General features: G+C 41.4%; 1 protein-coding gene across 8 annotated transcripts in view; it reads right to left on the reverse strand.

Moving 5' to 3' along the window:
• Positions 1-26,038, reverse strand: part of LOC118453432 (protein NLRC3-like) — an 815,502-nt gene that overhangs the window by 722,468 nt on the left and 66,996 nt on the right. Inside the window, exons 1-7 of one of the 8 annotated variants that reach the window (XM_087837983.1) lie at positions 19,017-19,149; positions 18,831-18,932; positions 18,571-18,649; positions 15,592-15,793; positions 13,980-15,440; positions 13,586-13,925; positions 7,867-8,040 (exon numbers count right to left, since the gene is read on the reverse strand). The exons of 1 other annotated variant lie outside the window; for it this stretch is intronic. In XM_087837983.1, the coding sequence (XP_087694109.1) occupies positions 7,867-8,040; positions 13,586-13,925; positions 13,980-15,440; positions 15,592-15,793; positions 18,571-18,649; positions 18,831-18,932; positions 19,017-19,105 (2,447 nt within the window). In that variant the 5' untranslated portion in view covers positions 19,106-19,149. Of the gene's footprint in view, positions 1-4,121; positions 4,138-7,866; positions 8,041-13,585; positions 15,441-15,524; positions 15,549-15,591; positions 15,794-18,570; positions 18,650-18,830; positions 18,933-19,016; positions 19,150-26,038 lie in introns of those variants that run through there. 6 more of the 8 variants (XM_087837978.1, XM_087837982.1, XM_087837973.1 and 3 more) reach the window with 6 other exon arrangements.

Below are 26,038 nucleotides of genomic sequence, written 5' to 3' on the forward strand. Positions count from 1 at the left end.
TAGAGACTCTTTAATAAAGAGATCGCTTAGAATAAATGATTTGTTCGTTATGGAGCGAACGTTAAGCAGGGCCAACCGAGTTGATGACAGTCGATCTGCAAAATCAACAGCTGACTGCAGCGGCACTTGAAATAAAGACCAATGCACCCCTGTGGACCTGCTGGGCAGGGCGGCAACTCCAGAGCTGGGAGAAGCAATGATCGATGAGCAGACATAGCTGTTATCAATAAAAACAGTGAACGTTTGACGGACACACCGTGAGAAACTGCTTTTGAGCCACAGAGCCCAGGACCGGCGTAACATATTAACTAAATGTCAGGAGAGGAAGTGGCCGCAGGCACCAGGATTCTCCCCACAGCCAAGATGCTAGCCTCTGTTACCTTCTCAGTTTCACCTGGACGTCGGCCCTTTTTCCCCTTTTCTGTCTCTTGAGGGTGGAAGTCCTGCGGGTTGTGAAGAGTAGCACACCAGGGGAGGAAGAGTTTTTCTGTTCAGCTGTTACAGTAGCTCTCCACTGAATCTTTGATGTTAAACTCTTTAAGACCTACCATAGAACCAGGTCCGCCAGAGCTTATCTTTAGATAAGCTCACAGAAACGCAAAGAAGGAGATGAAGCATCGCTGAATATGTTTCCAAACCAACTTCATTCTAAACCAAAGACTAGAAAATATGATGAAGCAAATCTTCCCTTTGGCTTCACCTTCACAAGTGCCGAGGCAGGTCTCCCTGCAGGATTGGTTTTCCCTGCGTTGGGAGCAGCGCTGGGCTGTTTAAATCACTGACAAACAGGATCCCACATTCTTGATTTTTAGTTCAAACACTTGTTGTAATGACTAACTACTCCTGACATTTTGGAGATGTTTGCTCTTTATACAGTAAAGTTACAGTGGGACACAAATAACATCAGACTGATCCTGCCACGATTTGTTCCCCGGTTCAAATCACAGACAAACAGGATCCCACATTTGTTTATGTTTTTGAACCAATTTCCACAGAGAGGCATTTTTTGAAAATGTATTGATAGCAATGTTGATTATTATTACAGAAGAAGAAACAACAACTACCCGTGACGCCTTTGTAAATGGAGAGACAGTAACTGCGTGTAAAACCTGCAGATACTCAGATTAACAGTATTTTGTCTCTATCTGCCATTCTGCACTTCATCTCATGTAAAGAATAACGTGGCGCACAGCATGACGTGAAAACAGGCGCAACCTTTGACGTTGCCAGATGAACTCTGTATTCCTCGTCTGCAAAAAAGGAGTTTTAAATAATCTCAGTTTTTGGTGATTTGAAACGCTGTTTGGATGAAACAGCTGCGTTTTCAAAAATACCCGTGTAGGTGCGGACGTAGCGTAAAAGAGTAGTTTATTTTATTACTACCTGTAATTTATTGCAGGTTACTTGTATTTGCGTAATTGTTTACTAAATGTTTGAGGTGTGAAATAAACCGCAATGGAGCAAAATATGGGAGTGTGTGGTTGGAGGATGTGTTAGTGCGTGTGCATGCTGTTCACACGTGGGGGGGCGCGAACGTTTTTCGTGTAAAACAAAGGGGGGACCAGCAAAAAAAAAAAGTTTGGGAACCACTGCTGTAGTGCCATTTTGGGGAGCAGTTCAAGTTGCTATACATCAATACAACCGTTATAGCCCAAATTTTAATAATATGTATGCATTCAGTCCATAGTAACTACATATACAGCAAAAAAGTACAATAAACTAGAAAAAATTTAAAATAGTTTTGTTTTGTATTTTTACATATATTTGTAGTTAGAGAAATTTAAGAGGTTTATCCCTCAAAACTGAAGAACCAAAAAAAAGTTGAACAAAATAGTTTCCAACCACAGGAAATGTAATTTGAGTGTATCCATATTTTTATTTTTGAGATACACCAAATTTTATATACTGCATGAAAAACTAAAATAAATATTATAATGCGAATTTGCAAGAAAAACTGCAGTGCATCAAAATAAACTATTTCCAACTGTGTAATTTGAGTTCTAAGCATCCAGAAACTATACAGAAAAGCATAAACTCAAACATGACTTTTGAAAACACCAGTGTAGGCTTATAAGGCCTTGAAGGTAAAAAAAAACAAACAACTAGAATTTCTGCAAAAATGACGTCACTTCAGGTTTCGGGCAGGTAATGGCGGACATATGATAGTTCGGGCTGACATCTATTCCAACGTACGAAGTGCTATGAACAGCTGATCGGATTGGCAAAGTGTGTTTCTGGAATATTACTTTTTTGTTGCTGCAAGTGGTTTTCATGCAACTTTTGCAAAGCTATGTGTGGAAGGAAACGGTGACCTAGGATAAGCTGGATGCATAAGATGTAAGTACAACTCCGGTTTCACATGCTTTCACTAGCTTATGTGGTTGCAGATCTACAGGCATTTAAAAATAGTTACGCAGAACTGAGCATTCCCGCTCTGACCGGCCTTAAAGGGTTAACAGTATCTCCCAATCATAATTTAAAGCAGCAGAAATTAAGTCAGAACTCAAAAGAGCAAAAATGACTTTACAAAAAATGATTGACGACAGTGAAAAACTACATTGTTGCCTTCAGCGAACTGTAGCGGCGGAAAAGCCAAACACAGGCGCCATCTTGTTTGACAGAAGATCTTAGCACACAGCAGCTACAAGCATAGAGTGCACCACTATTGTTCAAATGGAAGAAAAAGAAAACACTCAATAAAACCTTCGACAGCTGAAACTAATGTAGACAATCAGGGGAGGAAGTCAAACTGAACTTATGACACCAAGCACGATAACTACCAAAATAATGCAGGAAAAGTAAACTAAGACACCCTAAAGCAACTAAACAGAGCAGCTAACAATAAACAAGAAGTGTAAACTATAAAAACACAGAAGCTAAATGCTAACATGGCTAACACTAGCATCACTGTATGTAGCCCGACTCTTCTCACAGCAACATACAACTGTCATGGCTAGACGTCTCACTGATTGGCTCATGTTAGCTTGTGAAAATATAAAGTCCCAGCAGTACTAGCTGTTTTATATACTGTTTAAAATAAGCTAAATGTGCTTATAATGTGTAAATAAAGGCTGAAGCAGCTAGCACTGTTAGCATCAGCACCAAGCCCTGTTACATTTGTACACTGTTAGAGCAATGGCTCCAATCTACAGCCTTTAAAATAATGATTAAAATGCTGTGATTGCAGCCATTCCCCAACTCTCTGTGAATGGTTCTCATGGCCATTGATCAGTGGGCTTTGACCAGTAGTTGTTGATCAATGGTCATGAGAATTTGCATAATTATGATTAAGGAACTGACCTCATGGACCTGAGACCTCCCTGAAATCTTACCAGCCACTTTAACCAGGTTGTTAAGTCTGGTCTTATTATTCAGGGACATATTACCGTACCAAGCAATGATACAGAAAGTTAAAACAGATTCAATAAAACTTTTGTAAAAAAGAGTCATCATTTCAGATGAAACATTGAAACCTCTCAACCTCCTTAAAAAGTCTTTGTACAACCTTTTTCACTGTAGCAGCAAGATGTGACTCAAAGGACAGAGTCTTATCAAGAACAACCCCCAAATACTTATAACTGTCCACCAGTTCAATGGCTGCACATTTACCACTGTTAGTGCAGGATGGGGGGATGTCTTCCTGAAGTCAATAACCATGTCCTGGTTTTCAAGGTGTTGATCATTAAGAAGGACTGATCACACCACGAAACAAACTCATCCACAACAGGTCCATGGGAATCCTCTTCACCATGAAGGAGGCTTACAATGACTGTGTCATCTGCATATTTAATGAAATGCCTGTTGGCCTGTGTACTGCGACAGTCATTAGTGTACAAAATATACAGTAGAGGAGAGAGACAACAACCTTGTGGTGAGCCAGCAGAAGAGTTCAGCTGTTTGGAAAAACAGCTGTTTACTCTCACACACTGAGATCTGTCAGTTAAAAAGTCTAAAATCAGACCAACAAGATTAAGATCAAGTTTAAACTGGTTAAGAAGTTTATCAACTAAAAGATGTGGCTGGATAGAATTAACAGCTGAAGAAAAATCAATAAATAAGAGCCGAGCATGAGCTTTGGCGCCATCAAGATGGCGATAAAGTAAGTTCAACAGAGTGACCACTGCATCATCAACACCTCTACGAGTCCTGTGTGCAAATTGTAGTGGGTCTATAAACTTCTCTACTTGCTGCAGGATCTCCTTCCTGACAAGCTTTTCAAAGGACTTCATCACTAAGGATGTTAAAGCGACAGAACTAAAATCATGTAATGATGTAGGTTTTGTGGTCTTAGCAACTGGAGAAATAATTGATTTTTTCCTCTGGAACCTTCTGTTGCTGAAGAGATAAAAGAAAGATGTAATAAAAAATACTGCATAATTACTCAGCACATGTTCTAAGCACCTGGCCACATATATTATCAGGACCTGGACTTTTGTTACTCTTACTCATTTTAAAAAGATTTCCCACCCTTCTTTCATCAAAGAACAAAGCTGGGGGGCTCTGGTGCTCTCTATTAAGAAATCAAGCGTATTCCTTGAATTATTATTATCATTAAATCTCAAATAAAATCTATTCAGCTCATTGGCTAACTGAGAGTCTGAGCTAAAACCAGGGAGACTCATCTTATTACAGTCACTGTAACAGTGACCAGTCATGTGTTTCATGCCTGCCCAGGCAACCCTTAAGTTATTGCTACCCATCTCCGCCTCTACCTTATCCTTGTATTTTATTTTGGCTTTTTTAATTTCTGATCTGATCTCCTTCCTAATTTCTCTGACTTTCAAGATATTCTCTTCAATAAAAGCTTTTTTCCTTTCATGAATCAGCCTCATAAGAGCTTTTGAAGACCATGGTTTGTTATTAGGTAAAGAATGCACAACTTTTGAAGGGATAATCATGTCTCTGCAAAAGGAGATATAGCTGCAGACAACATCAGTGAGTTCATTAATGTCTCTACATGATTCTGTAAACACCGACCAGTCTGTACAGTCAAAGCAGCCCTGCAGGGCTAAAGAGGCATCGTCACTCCAAACCTTTATGTGGTCTTTCCTCACTTTCTCTCTTCTCAGCACAGTCTTGTAAACTGGCAGAAGATGCACCGTGTTGTGATCCGAGGGCGGGGCCAGCCACAGATGTATACGCACCTTTTATGGAACCGTAACATAGATCCAGAGTCTTATTGAAGCGTGTGGGACAGTTCACATACTGATAAAAACTGCTCAGTGTTTTCTTCAAGTCGCAGCGATTAAAGTCCCCAAGAACAATATTAGGAGCCTCAGGAGAGAGAGATTGTAGTGAGTGGATGACGTTAGAGATGGTGTCAGTCGCATTCTTAGGATTCGCTTTAGGGTGGATGTAAACGACGATGACGTTGATCTGTGGGAATTCCCTCGGCAGATAAAATGCCCTCAAAGACACAGAGAGGAGCTCAATGTCAGGCAGACACACTTGTTTATGAACGGTAACGTTTTGACACCATTTCTGATTTATATACAAACACACCCCTCCTCCTTGAGATTTCTGGGTAGCTCCGGGGTCTCGATCCAAATGTATGGGAAACCCGAAGCCATTTAGTTCCAGAGAACAATCAGGGTCACAGTCTTTGAGCCAAGTCTCTGTGAATGCCATTAGACATGTATCCCTGTAGTCACGTAAGTGTGCGACATTCAAATGCAGTTCATCCAATTTACTCCTCAGAGACTGCACATTAGCCAGGATTATTGATGGTAAAGGAATACGATTGTATCATATTTACAATCGCTGACGTAGGCCTCCCTTCTTACCCTGCTTCCTTGATTTGAGTCTGTTAAAAACAAAAGTGCCCCTGTCGTTACTGGACAATCCATAGCTGGGAAACACTGGAGGGTGAGAAGAGTCCAGAGATGGGCCTTTCCACCGAAGATCCAGAAGAAACTCCCGTGAGTATGTAATTGTTTGAGAGTAGCAATGACTCCAAACAACCGTCAGGATGGCCAATAAAACCATGCGAAATAAAAAACCCTTACTCTTTGTTAAAAGAAGTTCCACAAAGCACAAGCTGATGCTATAGGATTTCCTCAGGCAAAAAATATATATATATGAAGAAATAAAAGAATGAAATAAAATGAGTTAAAACACTGACAGAAAGAGACAACCTGCTGGTTGCCGTAAGAGCAGCGCCCCTCTTTCTAGTCTAGTCTAGATTGAGAATGCATCAAGAACACTCACTCACCCTTCCCTCCCGCCTCTCAGCTGCTGAAACTCACAGTTTGTTACCATGGAAGAGTCACTCCTTCATCTGAGATGAAGCCTGATAGTCTGACTGATGCAACATAACATTCAGTCTACACTTTCGTTTTTGTGCAAAGATGATAAGCAGACTAAAGGAAAAATATATGAACTCAGTTCCACCACTGTTAAAAAAACAGTGTCTGACTCGCAATCTGCTGCTGCAGTAATGTAAGTAAAATAATCTGAAAGTCACTATTTGACTAAATTATTTACATGAGAAAATATATATTTAACACATTTGAGGAAATACTAATAAAATAAACAAAATAAATGTCCAATTTAGAAATCTTATTCTTTTCTGCTCTATAAAATAGTTGTTTTTATTTTTCAATCACTCATCGTAGCAGTAGGATTTACATGAAAATAAAAACAAATTAAGTTTGAGTGAAAAAGTACATTTTTGGCACTCTCTGGGACACTGACTCAGTGACTCAAATGACTTAAAAAACCCGATTAATTTTGGTGAGTGACTCATTTAAACTCGATTCGGTATAAAGAATCAAATTTACCATCACTAATACAAATCCCTTTGGAGAAAACAGCTTTAAAACATGTATTGTTAAATTCCAGATGTTTCTTTGCAAGGAAAACTCAAACACTGAAACAATACCACCAGTAACCTCCTACATATGGAAATGTGGTGTCATTATTATTATTATTATTATTATTATTATTATTTTTTTTTTTTTTTTTTTGCCTGTCCCATTTGGTTCTTTAGCCGTCAGAATTGTTGTCTGAAGACCAACAAGGATACCCAATGGATTTATTTTGCCAAATGGATCAACATGGCATTGCCGTATTGGTCCATTTGATCGACCTTTGTTTTTATTATTTATTTTATTTTCAGTTGTTACAGACGGGACAGACATGAGTGAGGGATAGGAAAGGGAAAAAGAAAGAGGAAGGAAAAGAAAAACAGAAGGGGAGAGGGACAGTGAGAAAGGGGGGAAGAAAAAATATCTCCGGGATCACCTGTTGAGAGAAAAAGAATAGAAAACAAGCAAAAAAAAACAAAACAATGCAACATACTATACACAACACCATCGCATTAATCTAGCTAAGTGTAAACAGCAGTAAATACTAAATATTGAATGTTGTTGTGCAGCACACAGGACAGACAGCGCACAATGTACTTTGAAGTAGCAGCCAAGAAAGGTGTGATTTAAGTCTACGAACAGTGAACACCCGTGTGCACACCTGTGTGGATCGGCGCGCTTGTATTCAAATGGTTTCCCCATGTAATGGTCTGCTAGAGGATGTAGAGAGCCATAGCCCCGAAATGTGGTGTCATTAAAGACATAATAATTTCATTAATACCCAATATCCAGCAAAATATGTAATTTGTACAGTTTGTTCCTAAGGAAATCAAATGTATATATTGTGGAAAATTAGCCAAATTTATGTAAAATGGCCAGTATATGAATTTTGTTTAAAAATAAACAAACATATGACTGTGACAAATTTTACACAGTAATTCAGAGTCTAATAATCCACTCAAATATAAATATAAGTTGAGCTAAAAGCTCTATAGATAAGTCAATCAATAATATAATTCACATTTTAAATGATCATATGTGTTAACGTTTGAATCCTGACCTGAGAGTTTCCACTGCACACTGTGAACTCTTTAGTCCAGCAGACAGAAGCTTCACCCCTGAATCCTGCAGGTCACAGTTACTCAGGTCCAGCTCTCTCAGACCGGAGGACTGGGCACTAAGGACTGAGCACAGAGCTTCACAGCTTCTCTCTGACAGGTTACAGCCACCCAGTCTGAAAAATAAAAGATAATCTATAATACTTATGTAAAGTTTGTTATTATATTACATGCCATCTTTTTATTTTTGATGAAACCTTAACATACTAAGATACAACATCATGTGGATGAACTTGAATAAAATGTTTTTTTTTAATATATCTTTATTTGGACTGGACAAGAAAAAACCATCTGCATAGCAGTATATGAATAACATGGGAACAAAGTCCTCCCAGGTTTTAGATTAAGTCCAGGAGACCAAATGATAAACAAAGTGATCAGTGGGTGCATATTAACCTCCACTAGCTATTCCTAGGAGAGTTGCTCGCATGCTCTCCCGAAGGAGATATATAGAACACATTACATGGAACTATAAACACAAACTGGGGGGTTGCCCATGCTGCAATCATGGTGAACAAATAAGTAAATAAACAAGCAATCGTAATAGAAGTAAATGTAAAAAACCAAAGAAACCAAAAAAAAACAACAACCAAGTAATAGTGAGATCAAGTGAAAAGGTTTAGTAGGGATCATGGTTGTGGCATTTTTCAGGATGAGGAAAAAATGTGACTAAGCATCATTGAACTCGGACAGTTTGCATTCATGATCAATATATGATCCCAGCTGTAAGTATCTATGAAAGTTGTATTTTGTCAGGTTGGGATTGTCCCGTAAGGTCTCAAATCAGAGCACAATATTTCTATTGGATCTTTTTCCTCTTTATGTGCACTTAAATGGTAAATGGCCTGTATTTGTATAGCGCTTTTACTAGTCCCGCCTAGGGACCCCAAAGCGCTTTACACACCCAGTCATCCACCCATTCACACACACACACACACTCACACACTGGTGGAGGCAAACTAGAGTTGTAGCCACAGCTGCCCTGGGGCAGACTGACAGAAGCGAGGCTGCCATATTGCGTCATCGGCCCTTCTGGCCAACACCAGTAGGCAGTAGGTGAAGTGTCTTGCGCAAGGACACAATGACCGAGACTGTCCGAACCGGCAACCTTCCGATTACAAAGCGAACTCCCAACTCTTGAGCCACGATCGCCCCTTAATACACTTAGTGTATTAATTTACTTGGGGCAGTTTTAATAAGTTTTGGTCAAGAGCTCTCTTACTAGGTTGCCATCCCCACGAGCGCCGGAACTGGAAGCCTTGAATAAAATGTTTAATTGGTTCAGTTTAAAAAACAAATGTCAATTGATCTGACCTCAGAGTATTTAGTTTACACTTTAAACTTTGTAGTCCAGCAGACAGAAACTTCACTCCTGAATCCTGCACATTTTTGATACTCAGGTCCAGCTCTGTCAGAGTAGAGGACTGAGAGCTGAGCATTGAGGACACAGCTTCACAGTTTTCCGCTAAAAGTTCACAGACGTTGAGTCTGAAAATGAAAACATGAACAAAGACTGATGTTAAAGTGTAATCAGGGTGCAATAACTACTCTTATATTTTAAGAATCCTTGTTGTTTTATGCTGAGCAGATGTGGTACGAAACAACAGTAAATTGATCAAGTTAACCTTTACTGTTTAAATTGCTGGATTTATTTTCTCAGTTAAAAACAAAACAAACAAAAGAAAAAAGAATACAAATTGGTCAGACCTCAGAACATTCAGTTTGGCTGACAGAAGCTTTACTGCTGAATCATTCAGGCTCTTGGTGCTAAGGTCCAGCTCTCTCAGACTACAGGACTGGGAGCTGACCACTGACAACAAATCTGTACAGCCTTCCTCTGACAGGTTACAGCTGCTCAGCCTGAAAAAAATAAGAAGAATAAACAAAACAATAATATTTATTATCAAATAAAATCTCTTTATATGTTGAACCTAAGTAATCAAATGTGTACAAATGAGTACACTACAATGCACAATTAAATAAAAAAAGTTCAAGAATTTAAGTGTAACAGAAGAAAAATATTTCAAATTAAACACAATTATTCCAATGTATGTAAATGGAAACCAGTGAAGAGCAGGTTAATTTAGTGACAGTAGTTCAGTGTCTGCTGGCACAGGCCTGTGAGTACTGCAGTATTACAGTTACTACAGTACTGCTGGTCACTTTATTAATTCTAATGTGTGTGATTACTGTAAATGTACTTATAAATAATGTATCACATCCTGGACTTGGTGCAGACATTTAGACATTTTCTGTCTAAAAGCTGCTTTGGCTCATTCCCCTTTAAAGCCCCTCTCTCCCTAAAGGCCAACTTTATTTTGATTGGATGATTTCATAAAGCAAACTGAAGGGCAGTAGCCAGTTATCATGAGCTCCATCTCCTCCACCTTCTGGTTTAGAAATTATAAGAAACTGTAAACCTCATAAAAACTCGTTTTGATGCATGCTCAGTCATCCAGGTTAGTAAATCCCAAAAGTTGATTCTGTTCATCTGGACGTAGCGCTTTCAGTGGGAGAAACGTTTCGTCACTCATCCAGGTGACTTCTTCAGTCTCAGCTGACTGCAGGTTTCCAACCCTATAAAAAGGACATTTGCATAATGACTGAAACCAGCCCACTGAAGGAACAATAGGCTGGGAGGTCAGTTCCTTGACCATTAGGTTTCAGTCATTATGTAGATGTACTTTTTATAAGATTGGGGAAAGCTTCAGTAAGCTGAGCCTGAAGATGTCACCTTGATGAGTGACAATACGGTTCTCCCACTGAGAACGCTACGTCCAGATGAACAGAATCAAACTGTGGGGCCTCATAAAATCATGATTAGAAATCTTCTCAGATGTATTTTTACATTTTAGATCCACAGCAACAAAGTTCACAGCAGGATGTCTCTGTTCAGTAATTATTATGCCCATTACCTGCAAACTGTGAGGTACGCAGGTAATGTCAGGTAAACACTAGCTGTCTGAAACTGTTCCTGTTAAATGTGTGTATAAAGGAAATAAGCTGAAATACAGAGACTGGATGGATCTGTGCTTTGACTTTGACACCAAACATTTCTTCCTGTTAAAAGGGAGTTTTTCCTTCCCACTGTCGCCAAAGTGCTGCTCATAGGGGGTCATATGATTGTTGAGTTTTTCTCTGTATCTATTACTGTACGATCTACTGTACAATATAAAGTGCCTTGAGGCGACTGTTGTTGTGATTTGGTGCTATATAAATAAAATTGAATTGAATTACATCCCATTTCAGGTACCTGGAACCTGAACCTTCTCTGGAAACCTGGGACGCTGGCGGGTTTCTCTTGCTTACCTATCTGCTCATCCTCTTTCTTTCTGCTCGCATGATGATTTCCTGGTTGAGTTTGTAAAGACTTTTGCTCAGGACCTTCTTGCTGTGCGGCAACAGTGCTAACCACCGTCCGCTGTATTTTTTTCAGTCATTAAATCAAACCATGAAAGATCAGCTTGCTTCTCGCGATGAACCTGTCTGTTTTCGATTCCACACCAGGGTCTGCCCACTGGCAAGTTTGGGGATAAGGGTGGAGGATACTCACACAAACAAAAAAAAAACCCAGATTGCAACTCCAAGTCTCTGTGCTAGTTAACCAGGCCTTTCAGGCTCTTGTTCAATCAGAACCTCATGGAGTCTGAGTAAGCGAGACAGTTAAACATCCCTCTATGCGCCCTTAATCCGCCCACTCCCACTAAGTCATTAACTAACCGAGTGTCCCCTGACATAACTCACCGCACAGAGCCTGTCACCCCTGGCAATCACAAGAAAACACTTACCTTTTTTGCTTTTCATGCACCTCACAAACCACTCATACTCGGGTTTCCTTGGCTAGAATTACAAAACCCACACTTAGACTGGTCAGGTCAGAGGGTAATCAATTAGAGTCTGTTCTGTCATTCAAATTGCCTTGTTCGTGTCTGTCCACTGGAACCTGTGGAATCATCAACCAACACTGAGACTGTTTTAGATCTCTCCTCTGTGCCCACCAAATGTCATGATCTTCAGGAAGTATTTAGCAAAAGTAAAGCGCTTTCACTGCCACCTCACAGACCACATGACTGTACCATAGAACTACTCTCTGGCTCCACCCGGCCTTCTAGCTGGCTGTATAACCTGTCTAGACCTGAGTGTGTGGCTATGGAAAAGTACATTAAGGAATCCCTCGGTGCAGGCATAATCCAACGATTGTCATCTCAAGTTGGAACTTCTTTTTTGTGGGGAAAAAGGATGGCTCTCTCTGGCCATGCATTTACTTCAGGGGCCTCAATGATATTACCATCAAGAATAAGTACCTATTACCTTATTAGCTCTGCTTTCAGGCCATTTCACAGCGCCACAGGGTTTACAAAACCCCACCTCCGCAACGCTTACCACTTTTTCCAGATCAATCAGGGAGACAAGTGGTAGACCGTTTTAAACATGCCATTGGGGGACTACGAGTATTTGGTCATGCCGCCTGGGTTAACTAATGCTCCCGCAATTTTTCAAGATTAATTAATGATGTCCTCCGGGACTTCCTTGACAGGTTCGTATTGGTATATCTGGATGATATCCTCATTTTTCCCAAAACCTGCGAGGAACATCAGTCTCATGTCCATGCTATTTTTCCAACGTTTGCTGGAGAATAAACCTTATGTCAAAGCAGAAAAGTGTGAATTCCATTCCTCATCAATAACTTTTTTCAGTTACATTTTGGCACGGGGGCAGGTGAAGACGGATCTGGCAAAAGTAAAAGCTTTCACAGAGTGGCCTACCCCTTGTACCCATTGTAGATTCCAGAAGCATCTCCAATGGGTTTTGGGAATAGCAAATTTTTATAGACGGTTCATTTGCAACTATAGTCAGGTAGCTGCACCACTCAAGTCTCAGCATGCATCTGGTCCCCCAAAGCTGAAACTGCATTCACCAAATTGAATATATGTTCACCACAGCACCCTTTTGGTTCACCCTGATCACAGTTATCACTGTAAAGGTGGACACATCCGAAATAAGAGAAGGGAGAGGTAAATGATGCCAAGTGGAAGAGAATGCTTTGGGGGGGGGGGGGGGGCATGCTGCTGTCATGGTCTGTGTGAGCAGCTGTGGATTCCCACTAGACTCTGGTTTCTGCCTTTGGGTGAGGCCAGGTGTATAAATAAAGCCTTCACGTCTAGTAATATTCAGTTCCTTCACCTTTGTCTGTATTTTGGGTTCACCATGTTGTTCTGGCCACACCGAGGTAACAGATTTATATTTGAAAAACAGAGAGACATTGGGGATTGCAATAAAGATGAGACACAAACCAGACCTTAAAATAAGAACATCTGAAAAAGATGTAGCTCAAGTATTTGCTTTAAAAGAAACAGAGTTAAACTCCTGGTTGTTGGACACAAGTGAACAACTTGAGGATAATAAACCTGTCAGAGGGGCTGAAGGATCAGAGCTCATGTTCTTATAGGCTGGATCTGGATTGTGCTTTGATAAGAGTTAAAGACAAAAATATTTCAGAAATGCTGACATGTCCTGCTGGAGTGAAATATTTAAAGTATCTTATTTGACTAAGTGACTATTTTTGAAATTTTCTTAAAAAGGCAGTGATCTTTGAACTGAGGACCTCTGATTTATTTCCCATGATTTTAAGAATGAAGTGATGAGTTCATGTTTACTTACAGAGCTTTGTTGGAGGCTTTGACTACTGGCAGCAGCCTCAGAAGAGCCTCCTCTGAAGCAGAGTATTTCTTCAGGTCAAACACATCCAGATCTTCTTCTGATGACAGTAAGATGAAGACCAGAGCTGACCACTGAGCAGGAGACAGTTTATCTGTGGAGAGACTTCCTGATCTCAGGGACTGTTGGATCTCCTCCACTAGAGAACGATCATTCAGTTCATTCAGACAGTGGATCAGATTGATGCTTTTCTCTGCAGACAGATTCTCACTGAGCTTCTCCTTGATGTACTCGACTGTTTCCTGATTGGTCTGTGAGCTACTTCCTGTCTGTGTCAGCAGACCTCGTAAGAGAGTCTGATTGGTCTGTGAGCTACTTCCTGTCTGTGTCAGCAGACCTCGTAGGAGACTCTGATTGGTCTGCAGGGAAAGACCCAGGAGGAAGCGGAGGAACAAGTCCAGGTGTCCATTTGGACTCTGTAAGGCCTTGTTCACAGCACTCTGGTGGAGAGATTGTAGGTTTGGTTTGCTAATAAACTTAAACCACCAGTAGGTTGTTTGTTGTTCTTCCAGCAGATTGAGGTCAGAGTTGATGAAGGTCAGATGGACATGAAGAGCAGCCAGAAACTCCTGAACACTCAGATGGATGAAGCAGAACACCTTGTCCTGGTACAGTCCTCTCTCCTCTTTAAAGATCTGTGTGAACACTCCTGAGTACACTGAGGCTGCTCTGATATCGATGCCACACTCTGTCAGGTCTGGTTCATAGAAGATCAGGTTTCCTTTCTGCAGCTGATCAAAAGCCAGTTTTCCCAGAGACTCCATCATCTTCCTGCTCTCTGGACTCCAGTGTGGATCTGTCTCAGCTCCTCCATCATACTTGACCTTCTTCACTTTGGCCTGAACCACCAGGAAGTGGATGTACATCTCAGTCAGGGACTTGGGCAGCTGTCCTCCCTCTCTGGTTTCCAGCACATCCTCCAGAACTGTAGCAGTGATCCAGCAGAAGACTGGGATGTGGCACATGATGTGGAGGCTTCGTGATGTCTTGATGTGGGAGATGATCCTGCTGGCCTGCTCCTCATCTCTGAATCTCTTCCTGAAGTACTCCTCCTTCTGTGGGTCAGTGAACCCTCTGTCCTCTGTCACCATGCCAACACAGTCAGGAGGGATCTGATTGGCTGCTGCAGGTCGTGTGGTTATCCAGAGGCGAGCAGAGGGAAGCAGTTTCCCCCTGATGAGGTTTGTCAGCAGCACATCCACTGAGGTGGACTTTCTAGGGTCAGTTAGGATTGTAGTTTTGTGGAAGTCCAGAGGAAGTCGACACTCATCCAGACCATCAAAGATGAACACAACCTGGAAGTCTTCAAAGCTGCAGATTCCTGCTTCTTTGGTTTCAGTAAAGAAGTGATGAACAAGTCCCACCAAGCTGAACTTTTCCTCTTTCAGCACATTCAGCTCTCTGAAAGTGAATGGAAACATGAACTGGATGTCCTGGTTGGCTTTGTCTTCAGCCCAGTCCAGGCTGTATTTCTGTGTTAAGACTGTTTTCCCAATGCCAGCCACTCCCTTTGTCAGCACTGTTCTGATTGGTTCGTCTCTTGCAGGTGAGGCTTTAAAGATGTCTTCTTGTCTGATTGTTGTTTCTGGTCTGTGTGGTTTCCTGGATGCTGTTTCAATCTGTCTGACCTCATGTTCCTCATTGACCTCTGCAGTCCCTCCCTCTGTGATGTAGAGCTCTGTGTAGATCTGATTCAGAAGGGTTGGGTTTCCTGCTTTAGCGATCCCCTCAAACACACACTGGAACTTCTTCTTCAGAGCAGATTTAAGGTTACGATGACAAACTGCAGCTGGAAGTTCTGAATAATAATAATAAAAATACAACTTTAACAATCATATTTTACAAAATGCTGATGACAATTTCTGACCCACTGAGAAATGACTTAACACACTGGTGTCACAAGTCTCTCATTTATCCAGCAGCTTAAATCTTTAGATAAATCCTCTTACGTCTCTGCAGACGGTCAGCCAGCTCCTCCTGCTTCATTCTCCTCAGGAAGTCCACTGTGATCTTCACAAATGCCTCTCTGCTGCTCCTCTGCTCATCATCCTCCCTCTGAAACTCCAAGCACTGGGGCTTATTTGGATTCAGAGCCTTCTGGATCTTCTTCAGCTCATTCTTCACAAAAGTGATGATGTTGTCCTCCAGCAGCTGGAACAGAATACTTTATGAATGACCCACCACTCTGAACTTCAGTCTCCACAACATCCACTTCTTTACGATCAAGGAGCATATCATCCACGAGCTCTTCACCAATTATAAGTTTGACCTCATCTGATTAACTGAGACATTCTCCACAACGTTGATTCTGTTCATATGAGTGCAGTGATTTAAGTGGGAGAAACATTTCACTGGTGTTCAGAGCTGAACTATCACTATAACTGATCCCACTCACTGTGAACAACACATTTGGATCTGATTGGATCTGATAGCATGTTAACACTATTGGAAGTAAAAATAACTTGAACTCCAATTTTGAAAACACAACTTTATTTATTTTATTTATTTATTATTAAGCTCTGACTTGTATTATGAGTCTGTGGTCTGGGAGAGAGTCCTGTAACTCTGGATGCAAAATACAGTAAATAATGACCAATGTTGGGCAATTAATTATATAGTTACTTCTTCAAAAAAGTAACTGAGTTATGCAAACATAGTTTTTTGCAGCTGTTTACCTAAAAATGCAGCCAATGCGTTTTTTAAACAAACTATTTACAGAACAATCAGCTGTTCTGCATCAAATCTGATGCCACACAAATTATTTGTGCCACTCCAAAAATAATTTGTGTCCACTATGAGATGAAGGAGAACAACAGCCTGATACCTGCAGGCCTGACAGCAGCAGATGTGTCACTGCTGTAACACCTGTAACATTCAGCAGTCGCCTCATTGTTCTGACACACAACAACACTATTGACTACACTACACACTAACTACACACTAACTACACACTGACTACACAAGATTTGCGCTAAACGTCACAAATCTCTCACACCTCAAAACACGCCGTCACTCCTAAAACTTCCCCCTTCCTAAACAACTAAATGCCCTGTTTTGATTGGTCGACATGGTACTTTTTTCGACCAATAGGAAAGGGTGGGGGGTGTTTTGGTTTCATCTTTACTCACAGGTGGAGAGTGCTTTCCTTATAAAACGCTGTTTTTACCATTTCTTCCTGCAGTAAATATAAACAACGATATTATTCAGGAAGAAAAACAAACAACCAAACCAACTCCAATGGTTGTACACGTTGTCATTAATGTGCAGGGCTTGCAAAATCGCTAGCCCGACGTCCCGGGGCTAGCGATTTTTCCAGTCGGGCTACCAAAATCTATCTCTGCCCTGCCCGTCGGGCTGTCATAGGAAAAATATATGTCAATGCTTTTGCATTCATTCGGAAATGTAGCTGAGTAATTATGTCATTGGCATCGGTGAGCCACTGTCAATATGTGACATACTGAAATCGCGTGTGAATTTGCGCTTGTTTTTTGCTTTCACTTTGCAATCGCGCAACCTGTGTATAGAGAGCGACAGCACTGATTGTGAGTCACGATCATTTGCGCACCAATTCCTCTGACATAGTCTTATCAATCGTTAGCTTACTATGCAAACATGACAAGTGAAATCTCCCGCAGCTTAAACATGTGAGAGGTTGATCGCAGAGAATCGCTGAGCGTTATGTGAATGCGTGTGTAAAAGCAGCAGGATATATATTTTAGTTCTGCTGAGCCAAATAAGACAGGTCAGGGTGAAGAAGTGACAGCCAAAGAAAAGCTTACCACAAAACGGAAAAGTTATGACAAATCAGACTATAAGGCAAAAAGAAAGTGCAGCTTTATGGTTTCATGGACAAAAGAATTTCTGTGGCTGCAATATGACGAGCTAAATAACCAGGGCTGCACATAAGTGGTCCGCAGGTGCGCATTCGCTGTCAAAATAAAAAACGCGCACAAGATAAGAAGTTGCAACGCGTGTTTGCGTACATAAGATTTTCTGGAGGAGGACAGACATTTGTTTAGAACTCTTAAAGATGTCGAAGAAGCTCCTTTAAGCAATTACTTTGGTGTTCCTCCACCTCCAAAGAAATGTCAGAAGGAGTCCGAACCACAAAAGAAGCGTATTCTTGGAAAAGTGGTTGCAGGAGGTGAGCTGGCTTCAAACAAATGATGAACGCACAGAGATGTGGTGCAGAATGTGCCGTGAAAATCCCACTCTAGTGGACAAAAACAGCCTTTTATATGGACGCAAACGTGCGCTGCAACTTCTTATCTGGTGCGCGTCTTTTATTTTGACAGCGAATGCGCACATGCGGACCACTTATGTGCACTCGTGTAAATAACATAATGTTCTGTTGGGTGTGTTGTTGGTTTTCCCTCGATTTCTGAGTCAACAAGCGCCTTTGTTACTGGGACCAGTAATTTTAAGAAAGGCCCCCATTAGAACCCATGAGAAATGCAAGAATTGCATTATTGCTCAGTCTGCAATATCTTCCCCAGAACAAACACCAATTGCAAATAGCAAACTAAAAATAAACCTGAAAAATCTGTTTAGACCAGCGTACTATATTGCGAAGAGTGAAGAGTGATTAGCTGCGTATATACAAATGTGAATCGCATCATTGGCTGGAGCAGCCAGTCACTGACTAACACTGCAAAACAGAATTGTTAACGTATTTACTTTAATTTCAATTCAGGTGAATTTTTTTTGTGTGCAACGCAGATTTTCTGTGCACAGAGACGTGCCAGCAGTGCACAATTGCACACGTGCAGCTTAGAGGGAACATTGCCTGTGATCACATTTGCACCGTCTGATTTCAAAGTTTGTTTCTTTTGGACATTTAGTCCACAGAGTCCTTGGTGTTCTGAAAGGGACCTATAAATAAATGTATTATTAATAATAATAAAAGTAGTTGTTGTACATGTACAGACCATAAATATGGAGTCCAGCTGTGTTTGATGCTGCTGGGCAGACTGACCACTGGGAACCTCTGAGCTCTGCTGCTCCACTCTGTGGAGGAACGACCGACGGACGGACGGACGGACGGACGCGCTCTGAGTATCTGCTGTGTTTGTGGAAACACTCCAACACACAGCGCTGCACATATGAACATGTGTGTGAAACAGAGCTGACATTAAACATGATGGAGGATTTATTCACAAACACACAACAACATTTACACACACATTACCTCTCTGCAGGACGACACACGCCTGATTTAAAGTCAATACCATCATCTTTAGACCCGTCACTCTGTAAGGACACAGAGCTGGGTGGAGGTCCAGGCTGGTTCCTGTGAATAATGATGGAGCAGTGATGTGAGTGCTGAGCTGTGACATGGAGAAGAGTCATGGACAGTTAGAGATGGTCATCTCACCTCTGAGCTTTGGTCTGGCTCTCATGTTCCCCACACAGAGTGCTTTTAGAGGGAGGGACTCCCTCCTCTCTGTCCTCACACTGATCCATGCTGCTCAATTCACATCAGCTCACACACACTTTCTACCTTCACCTGCAGAGGAAACACAAATCATTCATGTGCACATCAACTGAAATCCTCCTTTCCATCATGTGTGCTGTCCAAATATCAGCTGCTTCTTTCCTGCTTCATCTCAGTGTCAGCTGAATGCAGTCAGACAGCAGTGTGAGGCAGAGGAAGCTGCCATCAGCTGCTCTACTATCAGTCCACTAGATGGAGCCTGAAGCACACACGATGCATTCACTGACACACACTGATTCACTGTGACTGGAAGCTTCAGTCAGTTCAACACGTGTGAACAACTAGTGATGGGATTTCCGGCTCTTTCAGCTCCGAACCGAACCGGCTCTTCAGGTTGTTTTGTTGCTTTAATTAATTTATTATTAACAATAATATAAAATTATGCAGAAAAGGAATTACTAACGTAAAAAAAAAAGTGGTTTTATTTATATATGTTTATATATAAATATATGCGGTGGCCCCTAGAGACAAAGCACGTACAAACTCCAAAACACATTTCTAGCATGAACTGAACTTCCAAAGCAGAGCTACTAGATCACTTAAATTACACAATTGAAAGCATGAAAGCATGTGTGTATTGTTTGTGTATTTATACACAAGCATTCATATATAGTCAAATAAAATTTTTTTTTAAAAAAGTTCTTTTACCTGTTACTACCACACACCAAATCCGGTCGTTGATACTTCCTGGCTTGTGTAGCCACTAGGTAACAAAAGCTCAACACTGCGCCCTAGCATCCTGGAGCACTTCTGTTGTCTTTTGTACGTGTATTGGAGTTTCCACGTGTTTTTACATGTTTTGGAGTTTGTACGTGTTTTTACGTGTTTTGGAGTTTGTACGTGTTTTTACGTGTTTTTTATGTATTTTGAAGTTTGTACCTGTTTTGTCTGTAGGGGCTTTTTCCTTTTACAAATTTAAAGTGAAACAACACAAAACACTGCAAACCACAACACAATTAAATATAAATTAAAATATGAAAACAAAAAGAAGATGCATATTCTCTGTCATATGGACCTGCATGAATAAACTTTCTGAATCCTTTATCATCTGCAACTGAAAATAGTTGTGGATGATTACTATACCTTTGTGACGTTGTCCCTCGCTCTCTTTCTCTCTCTCTCCCTCCTGTTCTGTTTCTGTGCTACTGAGTGTAACTACCGCCCCTCCCCCCTCTGCCCAGTGTAAAGCACAAGGCTCGCAGAGTGAAGCGGAAAAAAAGTGCGAGAGAGAGTGTGAGAGAAAGAAAAAAAAAAAAAAAAACGGCTTGTGATAAGAAGCCGGCTCGCGTCGTTCACGTCAAAGACCTAGACTCTAAGAGCCATTTCGTTCGCGACCGAACAATCACTATGAACAACATTTTAAACATTTCAGCTGATCCATGATTCAAAGAGGATCAGCAGAGTTAAAGCTTCACACTAATTCTTCCTGCTGAGTTTGCAGAGAACTGCACACACACTGATTCACTGCTAATGAGAAGCTTCTTCCATCCAGTAATTCATCATCCATCAGCTCTGCTGCTGCTCTCAGTCCTGGATTCTGATCACAAACTAAAAGCAGCTTTTTAACTCGTGTCTGTAAGAACTCTTAGTGTTAGCTTAGCGTTAGCTTAGTGTTAGCATGCTGTGTGGCTAGCATAGCGTCAGAGCTCTGCAGGTGTCTCGTGTGTAAATATTAATCACAGTGACAGTAAAGGAGGTAAAGGGCTGTGACGTCATCACGTACGCTGCGTCCTCTGTGGGCTCTGAGTGAACTCACAAAGTACAAACTACAAGTACACAAACACGAACGTAGCTCAGAGTGGCGGACACACTCGGCCTCGTTGGTCCAGCTGTGAGTCCGTTACCGTGAACTATGGAGCGGCAGATTTGTGCTGAACTAAGCTGCACACAGCTGATGTTAGCCAGGAAAACATTACACACTGACTTTAATGGAGAGACCGGAAATACAAACACACACAGTTTGTTGTGTGAAGAAATCAAACATGAGCTGAACAAACAGTAAAGTTCCTAAAGACAAACTGTTAAAGGAGGAAACAAAGCAAACTTAGACAGTTTCTTCACACACCAACAACAAGCTCCACTCCACACCTGGACACTAAACACGGACACACAGGTGAGCTGCTTCCTGGAAGGAGGCGGGGCTCCACCTGAAACTCAGCACAGGTGGGAGGGGCTCAGCTCTGTGTGTGCTGATGTGTTAACTTTAAAAATCTGCGTCTGACTGCTCAGACTGAGTCAGAGTAAAGTTCACATGCTGACGTGTGGAGACATGAAACCTTGTTGTAGCTGCAGGTGTGAACACACTGATCCCAGATCAGCTCTGCTGTATTTGTAACATGAACATTTCTGCTGCAAAGCTTCAAATGTTCAGCATGTTTCTCTGTTTCCAGTCTATAGATCCAGTCACACTTTCTACCTTCACCTGTGCAGGAAAGACTGAGAGCAGAGCTGAAACCAAGCGTCCAATCAGTGAGCAGCATCAACACCTGAGCTTCATTCAGACTCTGTTATGTTATCATTGAAGATGTTGTGTGAATGAAATGATGTAAATATCCAAACAACTTCTTGTATGAAGCAGTCACTGATACACTACTGTGTCGCTGACACACACTGTGCGAGGTCACTTCCTGTGTTTGCTCTTAGAAACATGGCTGTACAGTGTTGTATGTGAGCAGCACACAGCCATACGTCAGCACATCTTCTACATTTACACAGTCAGGCTGTATTAGCAGAACAAAGAAACGCTGTGGATGCTCCTCATTTGAACAAATGTCACTCTGATCCAAAACAAACAGGAAAATGCATCAATACAGAAGATGACAGAGCCAATCAGAAATGTGCATATTACTGCTCAGAGCTGCAGCTTCACTCAACAACTTGTCATCTCCAGATTGTTGACACGAGTGATGAAAGGTGTGCTTGTGTTCTCAGAGCTCTGCTTTTTAAACTGGAGCTTATTCCTTCTTCTGATTGGTCGATCTGTGAGCGACTTCCACAACAATGAAATACAGTCAGACTGAGATCCACCACAACTCACAGCTCATCTTTACTACAATCATGTTTTTCAGTCCCATCAGGAAAAGTTTGGGATCCAATAAGATCCACTTAGAGTGGATGTTTCCACTCAGTGTTCCCACATCTTCCAAAGCCAACAACAGCTGAGCTGGACAGAAACAATCCCAGGTTTCCCTGACTGAAGGTCACCATGCTCACCTCAGCGTGGGAGGAGTTTCAGGCCTTCAGACAGACGGCTGCAGGTCAGTGCTGCACCGACGTTGTTGGGTCCTGAGTCATGGGGACAGCAAACGACTTGTCAAAGCATCTGCAGGAGAAGAAAGCTGAACTTTATTAAGCAGCAAAAGGACATCAAAGCACTAGATGTGAGTAAAGAGCTGCTCCTCGGCCCCATCATCGTGTGCTCGCTGCAGCTTCTACATCAGGTTCTAGTGGACAACCATGAACCTGAACTCAACACCTGAAACTGTCCAGCAGCTCTTTGTGTCTCCACGTCTCTGCTGGATGGACTCACCCACTGAAGCCAGGACTCAGTGTGGAGCTGGGTGTGGAAAACGTCCTGTATCACCATCACATGACACAGAGGGTCCACAGAGGGTGTCACGGGTAAGCTCACGGTCACTGGGAGGCTGAGTGTGGAGTCAGTGTTGCTGTGGTTTGTGTGTGTGTGGAGATGAAACACACCAGTGTGTCCTGTCACATCTGTTTGACCTCTGTCACAGTGAGCTGACCTCTGCTCCTCCTGCGTCTCTCACTGGACTAACTTTGTTAGCTGGACAACGATCGTGTCCACAAAATGTTTCCTTACAAGGTGAACGACGTTTCATTTAAACTGAATCTTGGATTTTATTGTGAAAAACCTCCTTCAAACATGTCCGAGCGTTACAGAGTCTGTGGAGTTTCCCACAGACGTTGCTCCTGTGCTTCCACAGCTGTCACACAGACACATTACCGACTTCATGTCCAACGAAAGCTGAAGGATTTGTACTTTTCCACATCCTTAAATGTGTTTTCAAATTAAAAGCAGCACTTCCTGTTTCCATGGAGGAAATGTAAACCACATGGAAGCTTTAAACATTAATGTGTTTTCAAATTAAAAGCAGCACTTCCTGTTTCCATGGAGGAAATGTAAACCACGTGGAAGCTTTAAACATTAATGTGTTTTCAAATTAAAAGCAGCACTTCCTGTTTCCATGGAGGAAATGTAAACCACGTGGAAGCTTTAAACATTAATGTGTTTTCAAATTAAAAGCAGCACTTCCTGTGTCCATGGAGGAAATGTAAACCACGTGGGAGCTTTAAACATTAATGTGTTTTCAAATTAAAAGCAGCACTTCCTGTTTCCATGGAGGAAATGTAAACCACGTGGGAGCTTTAAACATTAATGTGTTTTCAAATTAAAAGCAGCACTTCCTGTTTCCATGGAGGAAATGTAAACCACGTGGGAGCTTTAAACATTAATGTGTTTTCAAATTAAAAGCAGCACTTCCTGTTTCCATGGAGGAAATGTAAACCACGTGGGAGCTTTAAACATTAATGTGTTTTCAAATTAAAAGCAGCACTTCCTGTTTCCATGGAGGAAATGTAAACCACGTGGGAGCTTTAAACATTAATGTGTTTTCAAATTAAAAGCAGCACTTCCTGTTTCCATGGAGGAAATGTAAACCACGTGGGAGCTTTACACATTAATGTGTTTTCAAATTAAAAGCAGCACTTCCTGTTTCCATGGAGGAAATGTAAACCACGTGGGAGCTTTAAACATTAATGTGTTTTCAAATTAAAAGCAGCACTTCCTGTTTCCATGGAGGAAATGTAAACCACGTGGGAGCTTTAAACATTAATGTGTTTTCAAATTAAAAGCAGCACTTCCTGTTTCCATGGAGGAAATGTAAACCACGTGGGAGCTTTAAACATTAATGTGTTTTCAAATTAAAAGCAGCACTTCCTGTTTCCATGGAGGAAATGTAAACCACGTGGAAGCTTTAAACATTAATGTGTTTTCAAATTAAAAGCAGCACTTCCTGTTTCCATGGAGGAAATGTAAACCACGTGGGAGCTTTAAACATTAATGTGTTTTCAAATTAAAAGCAGCACTTCCTGTTTCCATGGAGGAAATGTAAACCACGTGGGAGCTTTAAACATTAATGTGATGCTGTTGACGTCTCATTTTCAGACAAATAGAAGAAAGGAAGTGTGAGGTCTGAGGTCTGGTCCTTCTAATAAAGATGCATTTCCTCCAGTATAGCCATGAACTCGTGGGGCTGAATGATCACATGTTATCACAGTGATCATGAGGCTCAAAGTAAAAAGTTCAAATAGACTGAAACACTGTAGATAAAGGTCAGAGGTCACGTTGATGCCTTCATGTTTGACCACAGAACGGTCAGTCTGTGTAACAGACTCTGTGATCAGTGATCAGTGCTGTGGGTCCAGGTCAGATGTTGGATCTCTGATTCTTTCACGTCCATGTTAAACAGCTGCTGCGATGAACTGTGACTGTTAGCAGTAATTAAATATGTCTGCACACTGTGAGAGAGCCGTCCTCCATCAGTGAGGCTGACAAACGCTCACACTGGGAACAGGAAGCAGATTTCTGTCTGACTGTCCTGATGGACAAAGGATGAAATCCTCTGTGACACAGTCAGCCTGTTACAGCCCATAATAACAATGAACACTTATTAAAATATGAAAGGATCACGTTAGATCAAACTGTTTTTAATAACATATGTAAACAGATCCAACAACATTGACACAATTAAGATCAAATCATTAGTTCCAGCTCACATGGACTGGAGTGAGGACACCAGTGACTGAAAGAACCAGTGTTTCCATCAGACTCATGAACATCATCATGTGTTATGTTAGTGTCTCATTCAGCACAGACACATTATTTCTGTTAGGTCCTGTCAGCTGTCAGCACTCTGTACAAGCACGACTGTGAACAACAGACTTCTTTTAAATGTGTCATATAAACATTCAGTGTGGATTTGATCCAGATGTTTCTCCGTATGTAAGTTACTCAGGCATCAAATAGATTTGAAGTCTTTATGATCCTGAGCTGACTTCAAACAAGGAGCTTCTCAGACTAACAGCACGAGCACAAAACTGAAAGGATGAGAAACAAAAGTTTGTTTTTAATGCTTCACAGAAAATCTATTTGAATACGCTGGAGACTCCTTTAGGTCACTGCTGTTGTTTCACTCAGTGCAGCGTTTCTGAAATGTCTTTGTATTATAGTGAATTTTGAGCTTTGCAGGATACAAAGAAGAAGAAATCAAAGATTACAGCAGGTAGTTGTACAGAGGACGTCAGCTGATGGAGCAGAGGGAGGCCGACTGTGGATGAATGAGGAGGTGAAGGCCTGCAGGCGGGTGGAGACAGAGGAGGTGATGTCACTAATGACTTCAGAGCAGCTTTCTCCTTATTAACATAGTTGTTTGGTCACGTTGTGTTGTAATGAGACACGTACAGTTTGTGGACCCGGGGCTTTGTGTGTTTGTGATCAGTCTTGGTGTTGAGGATTTCTCATGTTCAGCTCCAACAAAGTTGGGCTTTGTGTGTTTGTGATGACAATGTTGTTGCGTCTGTCCTTCTTATCCTCCCTCGCTGGTGTCTGATCTTCTTTTCTGGGCCTCTTTGCTGACTTTATAAACGCCCAGTTAGGATAACTAGGGTGACCATCTCCCTGACTGCTCCTGCTGCCCTCCAACATCTCCAGCTTCAACGGACTTTAGGATTATTTTCCAACTGTTAATTATCCGAGCCATTTCCTGTCATGTTTGATATATTACACTGACATGTTTTTCACCTTATTTAGCCTCATTTTCAAACTTGTGAGATAAATAAAGCATTTCTTATGTTAAGTAATGATTAATTATGACGTCACA

The sequence above is a fragment of the Neolamprologus brichardi genome, chromosome 3 (genome assembly GCF_056152115.1).
Source record: "Neolamprologus brichardi isolate AB-2024 chromosome 3, ASM5615211v1, whole genome shotgun sequence".
NCBI classification, from domain to species: Eukaryota; Metazoa; Chordata; class Actinopteri; order Cichliformes; family Cichlidae; genus Neolamprologus; species Neolamprologus brichardi.